This window comes from Ochlerotatus camptorhynchus, unplaced genomic scaffold (genome assembly GCF_037179485.1).
Source record: "Ochlerotatus camptorhynchus isolate MF236.1 unplaced genomic scaffold, CSIRO-AGI_Acam_v1.1 ptg000251l, whole genome shotgun sequence".
Classification (NCBI taxonomy): Eukaryota; Metazoa; Arthropoda; class Insecta; order Diptera; family Culicidae; genus Ochlerotatus; species Ochlerotatus camptorhynchus.
In genome coordinates this window covers 2162458-2176920 of record NW_027040741.1, presented here as the reverse complement: position 1 = coordinate 2176920, position 14463 = coordinate 2162458, and the positions used below count along the sequence as shown (strand labels likewise).

Here is a 14463-nt window from a genome sequence, read left to right as displayed (position 1 = left end):
CCTCCCTTTCAATTTTCGTTAGAGAAAAAGAGATAACAGGCGGTACCCCCTAGTTTAATCTAGTACATATGAGTAGATAGTGTTGCCGTGAGGTACACTCGAAAATTGAAAATGTAAGTGCGTCAAATCAAATTTCGAGCCGCTCCGTCTGTCACTTCGTTTGTGCTTTTATCATAGTGCATGTTTGTGTCCGTTATTCCATATGGTTCGAAGCCTGTCAAAAATATAATGTTAAAATTTGTATATTTAATAGTTGTTACTGATTACCAATTGCCATAAACAGATGAATCTAGCTCCTGATCGAGAAAATTCTGCTGTTCCGGTATTTTGTCTGCCTCCACACAAATAAACCTTAATTAAATTAAAATTGTTTACTGTTAATGAGTTTTACCTCTCTAACAGCAATGATTCCAGGAATGTTTCAATAGTTCAACTTTATCTGCAACATGAAAAATACCCGCTGATGCACACTTGTCGAATGAGTTTTTACAAAATGGCGATCATGCAATAATCTGTGATTACCACGGTTAGCAGTGAAATAGTAATCGTTTTGTGTTCCTACCAAACAGCATTTCTGTTGATGTTACTATATTCTCAAGGTAACATGGTAAATTTGAAGTATTGTTTAACCATGAATGTTATTAATAATACTACATGAAATTCTATGGGGAGCATAGTAAATAAGTTAAAAACATAATAGAATGGAAAGAAATATCGGTTGATTTTACTATGAACTGTCATAGTATAATTAAACACATTTCAATAGTAAGCGATACCATACTATTTTTATCAGTGAGATAAAAATAATTTACCCGGAATAGATTAGACACGAACCAACTCATACAGTTTGTATGCGTGTTCGTGGTTAGGATACACAATTTTCGCGAACACGACGCAGATGTCAGTTTTGTGCTTTGATCATAAATTTGATGATACTAAACACAATGAGACAAATTTTACTCATCGCTGAGCTCCTGCACTTTTGGCGATTAAGAGATGAACTAGCCTATGGCTAAAAATCTCTATAATAATTGAAAAAAAAAAAAAAACTTTTGGCGATTATGAGTGAACTATACTCAAATTTGGGGTGTTCTCATTCGCCGTGTAGCGGATAGCCGAGAGTGGATCATACTCAAATTTGGGTTGTATAGAAATAGCGTGTAAACAGTCATAACAAATCGAAACCATCGAAACGTGAAGACGTAAATTCAAGCGTCAGTTTTTCAAATCGACGTATCTGATTTTGTAAACAATCACTTCAATCGAAATTTTTGTCTTAACTGCTAGCTCACCCACGCCAACAGTTCGTTACTATTGTCACCATAAGGTAGCGAATCGGAAAATAATGCACCAGCTGGTGTTGCTTGTTTGTGTGAGAGAGTAAGCAGTTGCCACAAACAATAATCATCGATTGAAGTGTTTGTTTACAAAATCAGATACGTCGATTTGAAAAGTGACGCTTGAACTGTAAATTACAGAAACATATTTTCTGTGAATCTCCTGTTTGGGATATCGGTGAAATAAGCAAGAATTTTGGAACAAACCAACGAATTTTATCAGCGTTTGGATTTTTGTGAATAGTTCTTTTGTGTTTAGCCTTGAACAGATAAAAATGCCGAAGAAAATGGGAACTAACAGCAAGGCTGTAGAAGCCCGAGAACGCAAAGCTGAAGCAAAGAAGGTTGCAACTGAAAAAGCAGCCAAAGTTGCGGAAGATGCACTGTGGGCGGACGATGATAAGTTGCTGGCTAAAAAGAAGAAACAAAAGGTTTGATGTGGCTTGCTACATTGTGGATCGATCTAAACTGATGTCATTTTCAGGAAGATGAAGAGCGTAAACGTCTCGAGCAGGCAAGAAAAAAGGCGGAAGCAAAAGTGCTACTGGAGCAGGAAATGAATTCCATAAAGACTGCCCCTAAGGTATCTGTCCAAAAGATTACCCGCGCCCAAATAGATGCCGAAGTAGTGAAACGTAACCGAGCTATTGAGTCTGTGAATAATCCCCCGAAACCAACTGTTCCTAAGGAAGTGCCAATTGAAGAGAACTATAACCGACTTATGGCCGAAACAGAAGTTGCTCAATCTATAGATCAAGCTATCGCCGTTCTTGCCGTCAAAGACGGTGAGGATCGACACCCTGAAAAACGTATGAAGGCTGCTTTTAAGGCTTACGAAGACGAGCAGTTACCTATCATGAAGCAGGAATATCCTTCTCTAAAATTATCTCAGCTCAAACAGATGATCTTCAAGGAATGGCAGAAATCGCCTGAAAACCCAATGAATCAAAAGGCGTAGAAAAAGGATACAGTAGTTACCATCTCGTACACATCAGATTGCATGCTCTACCGATAAAATACGAATAAAAGAGTTTACTCGTTCCGTAAGAACTGCACGGGAAAGTAAAGTAAACTCGTTTTATTCATATTCATGAGTGAAAACAAAAATGTATTCGGCTTTGTGCAACATATGAAGAATTCTATAGTCAAACAATCGTGCTCGTATCCAAAGATTTATCAATAAATAAATCGCAAGTGTTGCACAACAATAACATTCTAATTGATTACTAAATGCAAATTAAATGACAGAAAACGTAATGTGACATCAGCGTTTACTTAATATAGTGATGATAATTGGAAAAAAACATTGTTTTATTTGTTAGTGGTGTTACTTTTAGCGAATTTGTTTTCGATTCAGTTCCAACCTGGATCGGGTATCAAGGTTGGAGCGGCTTGTTGTTTGTCAAATGTCACTGTAAACGTTTGTTTTTGTAATCTGGCTCGGGTTGAGTTTCGCACAGACAATAAGCTCGGGTTCGCACGGGTTGGAACTGGTTCCAACCTGGATAATAAACAAATTCGCTATTTGATTCACTTTATAGCAAGGGGCATTTAATCAAGGATTTACACACATATTCTTGTTTTCGTTCGAACTATGCTATACAAAAAACAAGAATATAGTCTTCTCCAGGTCCATATGTACTGCACAGACAAACAGACATAACACATTGATTATTTCTCACTGTAAAACATCGTCGCTAAAACATTACCGCCATCTGTTGAGCACACTGTGGTGGGCAGTATGGCGTATCAGATGGCGGTAGTGTGTAAACGTCAAACGCAAGGGAATTGACTATGCGTGCCACAGGTGGCAATACTACCAACTACGATACTTTTAAATTGACCGTTAAATGCTTGTTTGATGAACAATTTGTGAGTGTTATGTCTATTTGTCTGTGTGTACTGTATAAAAAATTGCATATGTATTGCTGTAAGAACTGTCAAAATCCGAGGATGGTCTTGAAACAAGGAAAAAACGAGTTAGTTAGTCTTCACCTATGTGATTCCTAAACTTTTATTCGTTGTTCCCTAGTTTGAAGTGGTTAAGAGGGTTCTGATGCATGGTCATTATCGGTGTCATAGCTTATTTTTGTTGCTAAGGAATCCAATTTTGACTGACAAAGGGGCGCGCCTTTGGAGGGTGTTCCAACACTCCGAATGGTATAAATAGCGGGACCTTTCAATAATAATCGATTCCTTGAGATGAAGGCAAGAATGACGACTGTATCAAAACCGAATACTTCATCATTTCTCAATAGTGATGGAGTAATACGACATGCACTAAACTAAGGAGGTGTAGTGGTAAGCGTGATTACCTCACCCCAGCAGGCCTGGGTTCAATCCCAGTCGGTGCCGCTTGGATATTCTGAGGCATAACATCTCTGATCAACTCAATCTCTGACGGAAAACAAGATCGACGGAAAACAAAATCGAGGAAAAATAGATATCAGTATCAATCGATACTCCTGCTATTACACAATATGCTGTCCGAATATAAAATCACATCCCATTTATAAATTTATTTACCACTCAAATTGCTCTTTGCCGTAACCACCTTCCGATCAAAATATTTTTCGACGTTACTTAAGTCACCCGAATTCTATAGAGATGCCATTTGTCTTAAGTAACAGCGCAGAGAAACCCGTGAAAAGTGTACGTTTGTCGTTTCGCTTCTTATTATTAAAGTGCATAAATCGAACTGTTTCCCTAATAAAAATACCATACCCGATGGTGATCTACAATCTCTTATGGCACCCATTAGTTGGCGACCAGCATTAAGATACGATCGAAAACAACTCAGAAGATTACCAATAGTATGGTTCAACTTGTCGAATGCTGCGGATAGGTATGAATAAATAAAGTCCGTTTGCACCCGATTCTACATGCTGTCAGTAATATATATATATATACGATCTGAGACACAGCAGATTGGTGGTTGTAGAGCGACCGACAGTAAACCCATTTTGATCAGCACTCAAATACTGCTACCATAATCGCTAGCTCGAATAGCTTCGAAACGGCACTTAACAATGTCATTCCTGGATAGTTATCCACAGCTAGTTTCCTTCCCTTTTTGTGGACATGTGTGCATGGGCGCAAATTTCCAGCAGGATGGAAATATGGCACTGGAGAAAGACATGCGGAACAGACGATGAAGCGGAATTTACAAGCTAGCAATATGTCTCAAAAAATACAGATGGAAATTCATTAGGTCCAGCGTTTGATCATTAACTGGAACGTTCCTGGCAGCCAGGGTAATATGGTCGTCATTTAGTATCTCATTAGTGAATACACTGGCAAACGCGGTGTACGCACAATCATATGTTTGCTTCGTTGCATTGAAATTATTTATCTATATTTAATGTGATGCAGTAATTATTGAGAATAAATTTGAGATTTTTTAGTAATGACAATAAACAATACGTAATTAAATTTTTTGATTAGTTATTTAACAATTGTTGGGCGATAAACGAATCCGTAGATTTTGTTAATTTTATTCCGGCAAACGAATGGAAAAGATTACAAATTTCTTTTGGTGATTCGTTACCGCAATGATGGATGAGTTGGTTTTCTTCCTATTCTTCCGCTCTGGGTAACTTAGGTAAGGGACTGTTCATAAACTACGTAGACAGATTTTTGGGATTCTTGACACCCCGCCTCCCCCTGCGTAGACAATTGTCCATACAAAATTTTTAAAATTTGTATGGTCCGTGGATAATTTCCAAACCCCCCCCCGTAAACTGTCTACGTAGTTTATGAACAGCCCTTAAGTTTAGAAAGGTATGAATTAATTAGGAAATGTAGGTTTAGATTAATCGGCACTTCCAATAGAATAGCAATTAGTTGATAAAGTTCAATAATTTCACTAGTACCTAATCTAGTACTATTAATCCAATTTAGTAGCAGCAATTAAATAGCTTTAAGGTAGTCTAACACCACACAGCAAAAAAAAAATGTAATATCGATCAACGTAATTCAAGCTGATGTATGAAATAATGATGTAATAGCAAAACGCAGATACAATATTACATCAATGGATGTAATTTTGTTCGCAAAATCAATGTACATCGTACAATGCGATATTACACAACCGATGGATTGACCTGGTTGCAGCAGTTTCGATGTAATATTCAACAACTTTTTTTGCTGTGTAGGTTTAACGATAGAATTAGGCAATTTTAAAAAAGGGTAAGCAACCGGCTGAGCACTTTCTTCAATGGCTGTTTTGTTTAAGATCGGTCGATCGTATCGATCGACGCCCTTTTTGCTGACCTTCCACACGCTTGGCGATCCCCTGTCCACGGCCTGGGTGTGGACTCGTTTGATCGTAAGCGTTAGCATCACTGGGGTCGTTGGGGCTTGTCGGGCCACTAGACAACAATAATTTCAATACTTCATGGAATTAATGCTTATTTTTTTCTATATTTCTGTAGTAAAGGGTGATACGGTCAAAATTTGGTCAATATCAACTTGATGTATTTCTTTTAATTTTGCATTTAAAAAACCTGAACACCCCTCATTTTGAAGGTGTGTGTGTGTAGAATGTTGCTCCTATTTTGATTTTGGAATTCACTCTTCAGTTGTCAAAATGCCGTCCAAGCAAGAAGAGCAGCGTATCAAAATTTTGCTCGCGCATCGCGAAAATCCGAGCTACTCGCACGCAAAGTTGGCAAAATCGCTAAAAGTTGCCAAATCAACCGTTACAAATGTAATTAAAGTGTTTGGGGAACGTTTGTCGACAGCCAGGAAGTCTGGATCGGGGGGAAATCGAAAACCGGAAGCCGCTGAGACGACAAAGAGAGTTGCTGGTAGTTTCAAGCGAAACCCTAACCTCTCTCTCCGAGATGCCGCAAATAAGCTGGGTGTATCGTCTACAACCGTGCATCGAGCCAAAAAACAAGCCGGACTATCGACTTACAAGAAGGTAGTGACTCCAAATCGCGATGATAAACAAAATACGACGGCCAAAGCGCGATCCCGGAGGCTGTACACGACGATGCTGACGAAGTTTGACTGCGTGGTAATGGACGACGAAACCTACGTCAAAGCCGACTACAAGCAGCTTCCGGGACAGGAGTTTTATACGGCAAAAGGAAGGGGAAAGGTAGCAGATGTTTTCAAGCACATGAAACTGTCAAAGTTCGCAAAGAAATATCTGGTTTGGCAAGCCATCTGTACCTGGGGCTTGAAAAGCAGCATTTTCATAGCTTCCGGGACTGTCAACCAAGAAATTTACGTGAAAGAGTGTTTAAATAAACGTCTGCTGCCTTTCCTGAAGAAACACGGTTGTTCCAACAATCAATACGAAACTAACGATTTTAAATTGGCTCACCACTTTAGTAGCCTATTGGTCCCAAGCAAACGATTAACGTACCCTATTCTAGTTGAAATTCTATTACTACACTATGTTTGTTTTGATTCGCTATGAAAGTTTGACAGATAACATCAGGGGTGTGTGGATTCATGCAGAACATGCAGGGGTGAGTGAAATAGCTTGGGACTGCTTGGGACCGTTGTTCTGGTACTGAGTGAGCCAAAAATAATAATGATTTTCTTCGGGACCCAGTGGTCTTAGAGTTACCTCTATGGTTGTTCCGTACTGTTTTGGCCGGATTTGGCATCTTGCCATTACGGTAAAAAGGCCATGGAGTGGTACGCCGCCAACAACCTGCAGGTGGTTCCCAAGGACAAGAACCCTCCCAACACGCCAGAGCTCCGCCCAATTGAGAAATACTGGGCTATTGTCAAGCGGAACCTAAAGAAAACCAAAAAAAAAAACTGCTAAGGGCGAGCAGCAGTTCAAGGCAAACTGGCTTTCTGCGGCGAAGAAGGTGGACAAGGTGGCTGTACAAAATCTGATGGCAGGGGTCAAGCGTAAGGCCCGGCAATTCGGATTTGGAAAAGCGGAAGCCTAACTGAATATTTTTCCTGAATTTTATACTAATTGAACTTGAAAAAGAAATTTAATTTGATTTTTTAAATAAACGATTTCACCGATTTACACGCGTTTTCCCTTGACCAAATTTTGACCGTATCACCCTTTATTTACTATATTTAACAATAGTATTTAACAATAATTAAAATACACTAAACATTATTTAATTGAAAGATCATAAGCACTTACATAATTTAAATATCTATGAACTGAATAGCGTTAGCGTTGTTATGATATACTTCGTAGATTGGATACTAGCGACACTCACGTCTCTTCTGAAATTCTCAGTTAGACTACTTTCAGGAATAATGCTGGGGAGTAAACATTGGTTCCAATCTAAACAAGAGTAACAGAAGCATGACTGTCGCTATTCCTGGCCACGCCCATCTTTACCATAACTAGGGATAGGGAAGGAAATGTTGATGTAGTACTTACTTAACGAGAGGCCACCGACTTAACGACACCCTCATAAGTGCTACGGAGTTGGAGGGTTGGGTAGGGTATTCGGTTAGGATTCACCTCAAGTTGGCGATGCAACCAAAAGTATGTATTGTTTATTTGTTGTTTATTTAATCTCTCGATTTAAATATCTATGAACTGAATGTCCACTAACTGTGATAATTTTCAATTAACGGACACTTATTTGTCAGAATTGATAGACAGACAGACAGACAGACAGACAGACAGACAGACAGACAGACAGACAGACAGACAGACAGACAGACAGACAGACAGACAGACAGACAGACAGACAGACAGACAGACAGACAGACAGACAGACAGACAGACAGACAGACAGACAGACAGACAGACAGACAGACAGACAGACAGACAGACAGACAGACAGACAGACAGACAGACAGACAGACAGACAGACAGACAGACAGACAGACAGACAGACAGACAGACAGACAGACAGACAGACAGACAGACAGACAGACAGACAGACAGACAGACAGACAGACAGACAGACAGACAGACAGACAGACAGACAGACAGACAGACAGACAGACAGACAGACAGACAGACAGACAGACAGACAGACAGACAGACAGACAGACAGACAGACAGACAGACAGACAGACAGACAGACAGACAGACAGACAGACAGACAGACAGACAGACAGACAGACAGACAGACAGACAGACAGACAGACAGACAGACAGACAGACAGACAGACAGACAGACAGACAGACAGACAGACAGACAGACAGACAGACAGACAGACAGACAGACAGACAGACAGACAGACAGACAGACAGACAGACAGACAGACAGACAGACAGACAGACAGACAGACAGACAGACAGACAGACAGACAGACAGACAGACAGACAGACAGACAGACAGACAGACAGACAGACAGACAGACAGACAGACAGACAGACAGACAGACAGACAGACAGACAGACAGACAGACAGACAGACAGACAGACAGACAGACAGACAGACAGACAGACAGACAGACAGACAGACAGACAGACAGACAGACAGACAGACAGACAGACAGACAGACAGACAGACAGACAGACAGACAGACAGACAGACAGACAGACAGACAGACAGACAGACAGACAGACAGACAGACAGACAGACAGACAGACAGACAGACAGACAGACAGACAGACAGACAGACAGACAGACAGACAGACAGACAGACAGACAGACAGACAGACAGACAGACAGACAGACAGACAGACAGACAGACAGACAGACAGACAGACAGACAGACAGACAGACAGACAGACAGACAGACAGACAGACAGACAGACAGACAGACAGACAGACAGACAGACAGACAGACAGACAGACAGACAGACAGACAGACAGACAGACAGACAGACAGACAGACAGACAGACAGACAGACAGACAGACAGACAGACAGACAGACAGACAGACAGACAGACAGACAGACAGACAGACAGACAGACAGACAGACAGACAGACAGACAGACAGACAGACAGACAGACAGACAGACAGACAGACAGACAGACAGACAGACAGACAGACAGACAGACAGACAGACAGACAGACAGACAGACAGACAGACAGACAGACAGACAGACAGACAGACAGACAGACAGACAGACAGACAGACAGACAGACAGACAGACAGACAGACAGACAGACAGACAGACAGACAGACAGACAGACAGACAGACAGACAGACAGACAGACAGACAGACAGACAGACAGACAGACAGACAGACAGACAGACAGACAGACAGACAGACAGACAGACAGACAGACAGACAGACAGACAGACAGACAGACAGACAGACAGACAGACAGACAGACAGACAGACAGACAGACAGACAGACAGACAGACAGACAGACAGACAGACAGACAGACAGACAGACAGACAGACAGACAGACAGACAGACAGACAGACAGACAGACAGACAGACAGACAGACAGACAGACAGACAGACAGACAGACAGACAGACAGACAGACAGACAGACAGACAGACAGACAGACAGACAGACAGACAGACAGACAGACAGACAGACAGACAGACAGACAGACAGACAGACAGACAGACAGACAGACAGACAGACAGACAGACAGACAGACAGACAGACAGACAGACAGACAGACAGACAGACAGACAGACAGACAGACAGACAGACAGACAGACAGACAGACAGACAGACAGACAGACAGACAGACAGACAGACAGACAGACAGACAGACAGACAGACAGACAGACAGACAGACAGACAGACAGACAGACAGACAGACAGACAGACAGACAGACAGACAGACAGACAGACAGACAGACAGACAGACAGACAGACAGACAGACAGACAGACAGACAGACAGACAGACAGACAGACAGACAGACAGACAGACAGACAGACAGACAGACAGACAGACAGACAGACAGACAGACAGACAGACAGACAGACAGACAGACAGACAGACAGACAGACAGACAGACAGACAGACAGATTCTACACATAGAGTTCAGATTACCGAAGTCGTTAAAATTTTACTGAGTTACTGAAAACACCGTAAATCGCAGAATATCTGAACCACAGACAAACAGACGTAACATTCGCAAGTTGTTCATCGAACAAGCATTTAACGGTCAATTCAAAAGTATCTTAGTTGGTAGTACCACCACCTGTAACAATTCCTTCATCAAAAAGCAAATAGATCCGCATGGCAAGAGAGCACGATGCGGACTGTGACAAATGCGCACCACGGACATAAACTACAACAGCACTGGATCTGTTCTTGAATTCAGAACATCATCCTTGTTAACACGAAACCCGGTACTTGAAAACTAGAACCGCACCGTGTGCGGCTCGGTGTGCGGTTCACGTACACGTTGTACAACAGATCAGCACATCGGTATTGATTTAGAAATCCACACTGAACCGGTGTTTTTCCTATCATGAGAAAATGAAACCCCACCGTAAGCTTCTCCCCTGATCCTATCCTTTGATAATGTATCCCTCTAAACTCGGCTAAGCCGTGAGTATGTGGCCCAATTCCTACTACACATAGAACTAAGTGAATTTTGTTATTGTCGGCTCCGTAAAGCTAACACAAATGAGCCTCCCAAATAAACGAACTAGATAAAAAAAGTCTTATTCTCGATTAGTAAAACACAGTTTGTTTAACACAAATGAGCCTCCCAAATAAACGAACTAGATAAAAAAAGTCTTATTCTCGATTAGTAAAACACAGTTTGTTTGCCAAATACCGACTGAAAATACATGCTAATGAACAAAAGAGATTGGGCTACAAAATGGTGAGTTGACAACCTGGAAGGAGCGGAATATCTAGCCCTGGTCCTCACAAGTTCCTGCTTCACGCCTCCTCGAGTCATATGATAACAAAAGACTACCAGCTGAAACATGGGCACAGCTGGGTGGCGTAGCCTGGGCAATGTTGCCTGTCCGGTAATAGCAAAGAGAAGAGGTGCGACGCGAACACTGGCGCGGTAACCATAGTACGGTGATGAGTGAATGGGTGATGAAATGCTTCACCAAACCCGAGCGTCTGTTCACCAAGTGCGGCTCAAAACGGCGTCTGTTCTCCATGTTAGAAGCGGCTGATTACCGTCCTAGTGCCAGCATGGGACTCTAAACAGAGCTGTGCACGATGCTGCCCCGGCGTGACAGGGGGTAGGGGCAGGCCCAACAAGCCGCCCTGAAAAAAAAAAACAAAGTTGCAAATACTGAAGAAAGAAAAACAGATCGAAACAATCGGCACAGACCTATGCGACGAAATAAGGACTACGATTGGAAACTCGGAACATGGAACCGCAAATCGCTTCCCGGGTGAACTTCAACCACGCAACTTCGAAGTCGTAGCACTGCAGGAACTTTGCTGGACTGAACAAAAGGTATGGAAAAGCGGACATCGAGCGGCTACTTTCTACCAGAGCTGTGGCACCACCAACGAGCTGGGAATCGGCTTTGTAGTGCTGGGTAAGATGCGCCAACGCGTGATTGGTTGACAGTCGATCAACGCGAGGATGTGCATGTTGACGATAAAGCTCGAGATTAAGGGCCGTTTCTTCAACTACAGTATTATCAACGTGCACTGCCCACACGAAGGTAGACCTGACGACGAGAAAGAAGCGTTCTATGCGCAGCTGGAGCAGGTGTACGACGGTTGTTCGCAACGGGACGTCAAAATCGTCATCGGCGACATGAACGCTCAGGTAGGACGGGAGGCAATGTATAGACCGGCAATCCGCCAAACAGCCTGCATGCTGTATCGAACGACAACGGCCAACGATGCGTGAACTTTGCAACCTCTCGGGGTATGGTAGTTTGAAGTACCCTTTTCCCCCGCAAGGATATCCATAAAGCCACCTGGAGATCACCTGACCAACACACAGAAAACCAAATCGATCACGTTCTAATCGACGGGAAATTCTTCTCCGACATTATCAACGTCCGCACGTATCGCAGTGCGAACCGAGGTGCGAACATAGATTCGGACCACTACCTAGTTGCAGTATGCAACATTGAGCAACTACGGGACGCCGGAGTTGCCCAGATCGTGCCCAGGACTACACGTAGCAGCTGGAAGTTGCACTACCCACGGAAGAGCAGCTTGGCGCAGCTTCTCTTGAAGATGGCTGAAGGGACATCCGTTCCGCCATAGGTAGTACTGCTGCAGCGGCACTGCAATCTGTTAGTAGATGAGAAGAATGCAGCACGGGCGAGAATACTGCAACACCACAAGAGATTGAATGTGGAGCGATACAGACAAGCGCACAACAGACAAAACTCGGTTTTCAGAAGGAAGAAGCGTCAGCAAGAAGACCGAGATCGCGAGGCGATGGAAAATCTGTACCGCGTAAACGACACACGGAAGTTCTATGAGAAGCTAAATAGTTCGCGCAAAGGCTACGTGCCGCAAGCAGATATGTGCAAGAACTTGGACGGTAACCTTCTCACGAACGAGTGTGAGGTGATTGAGAGGTGGTAGCAGTACTATCAATAATCAATACGAAACTATCGATTTGAAATTGGCTCACTACTTGACTAGCCTATTGGTCCCAAGCAAACGATTAACGTACACGGATAGAAATCTCCTTATACCTTTTGGCAAATTTCTATTGCTCATTATTCATAAAATGTATAAGTCAACTAATAAGCAGACGCCTTGCAAAAAGTTAATGAAGAGCATGTGTCAAATGAAATGTATAAGCGGTCACACATACCTTGTATGCATTCGTATAGGACCTATGTGATTTGTCTTATGGAATGTATAAGGCTCATGTTTTGGCAAAAATGTATAAGTGAAACACATGGATACAAAAATTGATTTTCGTTCGTGTATCAAATTCTAGTCGGAATTCTAGTACTACACTGTGTTTGTTTTGATTATCTATGAATGTTTGACAGATAAAATGAGGGGTTCGTGGATTTTCCCATGTTTCGAGGGGTCCATCGATTAGCTTGGGACCGAAGATAGTACCAGAGCTGAGCCAATCAGTTGAGCACCAATCTTCGGGACCTTCTGGTCTTAGAGTTTCCTCTATGGTACTATACCAACAATCAATACGAAACTAACGATTTTAAATTGGCTCACTACTTGATTAGCCTATTGGTCCCAAGCAAACGATTAACGTATCCCATTCTAGTCGAAATTCTAGTACTACGCAATGTTTGTTTTGATTCGATATGAAAGTTTGACAGATAAAATGAGGGGTTATTGGTTTTTCCTAGAGTCGGTGTATAATGAGTCACGCCAAGAGTGAAGCCAAGTCTACCTATCGAACTGTCAAACCAGCTACCTATCGTGCAAAGTAAACAAACATTACGATGCTATGAAAGGTCCACGAAAGGTATTGCAATAAAATATAAAATAGGGGAATTTACGTATTCTCGTCAATCTAAGCAGCGTCCGCACTTCTATTAGCATTTTGTCAGCGTTACGCACATATATCACGTGTCTGTTTGTTAACATTCATCTGCTGCTTGCTTCTCTATCCATTCCAATCGACAGAATTTTTCAAACCGGTTTGAAAGCGATTTTACAACGCTCCAAACTTCTCAGGTGAGTGTGACTATTGTCGGCAGCCTCTTTTTCTTCGGCAACCTTCCCATTAGAACTGCGTGTTAACCAGCTGTTCTATTATCGGCAACTCGAAATCAGCCCCATTTTGTAGTGCGTATACTTCATTTGAATAAAAATCTGGCATAATAGGATTGCTCGGTCGTACAAATATAATCAGATTGAAGCTGAAAGACTAAAGAATCGTTTGAATACATTCAGGGAAGTGTGTTGATGGGAAAACATAGTGAAATTATCGTATAAATTTTGGTTGCCGAAAACAGTCAATGGGTGCCGAAGTCAACATTTACCCTATAATCGAAGAAATGATTATAAACACGCAGTGAGCATTCAACTGTCATGGGATACGTTTGGTAATGATCAGTAATGAGAATTTCTACTATTTTTTGTTAAGATAATTTGACAAAATCAGTGATATAATGATTTACTACAGCCGCTATTATTTTTTCTCGCTAGAAGTCATTTGAAGTTGATGTAGAAGTCCTCTGTTGCCAAGTTAAAAGAAAGGGAATCTTTCGAAAGCCGTGATGCGAGTTCAACTGTTTTTCTCTTGGCGTGACTCATTATACACCGACTCTAGTTTTTCCTATGTTTCGAGGGGTGAATCGATTAGCTTGGGATCGAAGAGAGTACCAGA

At 42.1% G+C, this 14463-nt stretch overlaps 1 protein-coding gene across 1 annotated transcript; it reads left to right on the top strand.

Moving 5' to 3' along the window:
- The first annotated feature begins 1444 nt into the window (after window positions 1-1444).
- On the top strand, window positions 1445-2597 carry LOC135704906 (coiled-coil domain-containing protein 124). The gene is made up of 2 exons (XM_065226446.1): window positions 1445-1768; window positions 1822-2597. Exons 1-2 carry the CDS (start codon window positions 1613-1615, stop codon window positions 2293-2295), a joined length of 630 nt encoding a protein of 209 aa, XP_065082518.1. The 5' UTR covers window positions 1445-1612; the 3' UTR covers window positions 2296-2597.
- Window positions 2598-14463: the final 11866 nt, after the last annotated feature.

Coding starts and splice junctions, on each gene's coding strand:
- LOC135704906 (XM_065226446.1), top strand. CDS start 1,613: ATGCCGAAGAAAATGGGAACTAACAGCAAGGCTGTAGAAGCCCGAGAA. Junction 1,769..1,821: donor CTAAAAAGAAGAAACAAAAG/GTTTGATGTGGC, acceptor TGTCATTTTCAG/GAAGATGAAGAGCGTAAACG.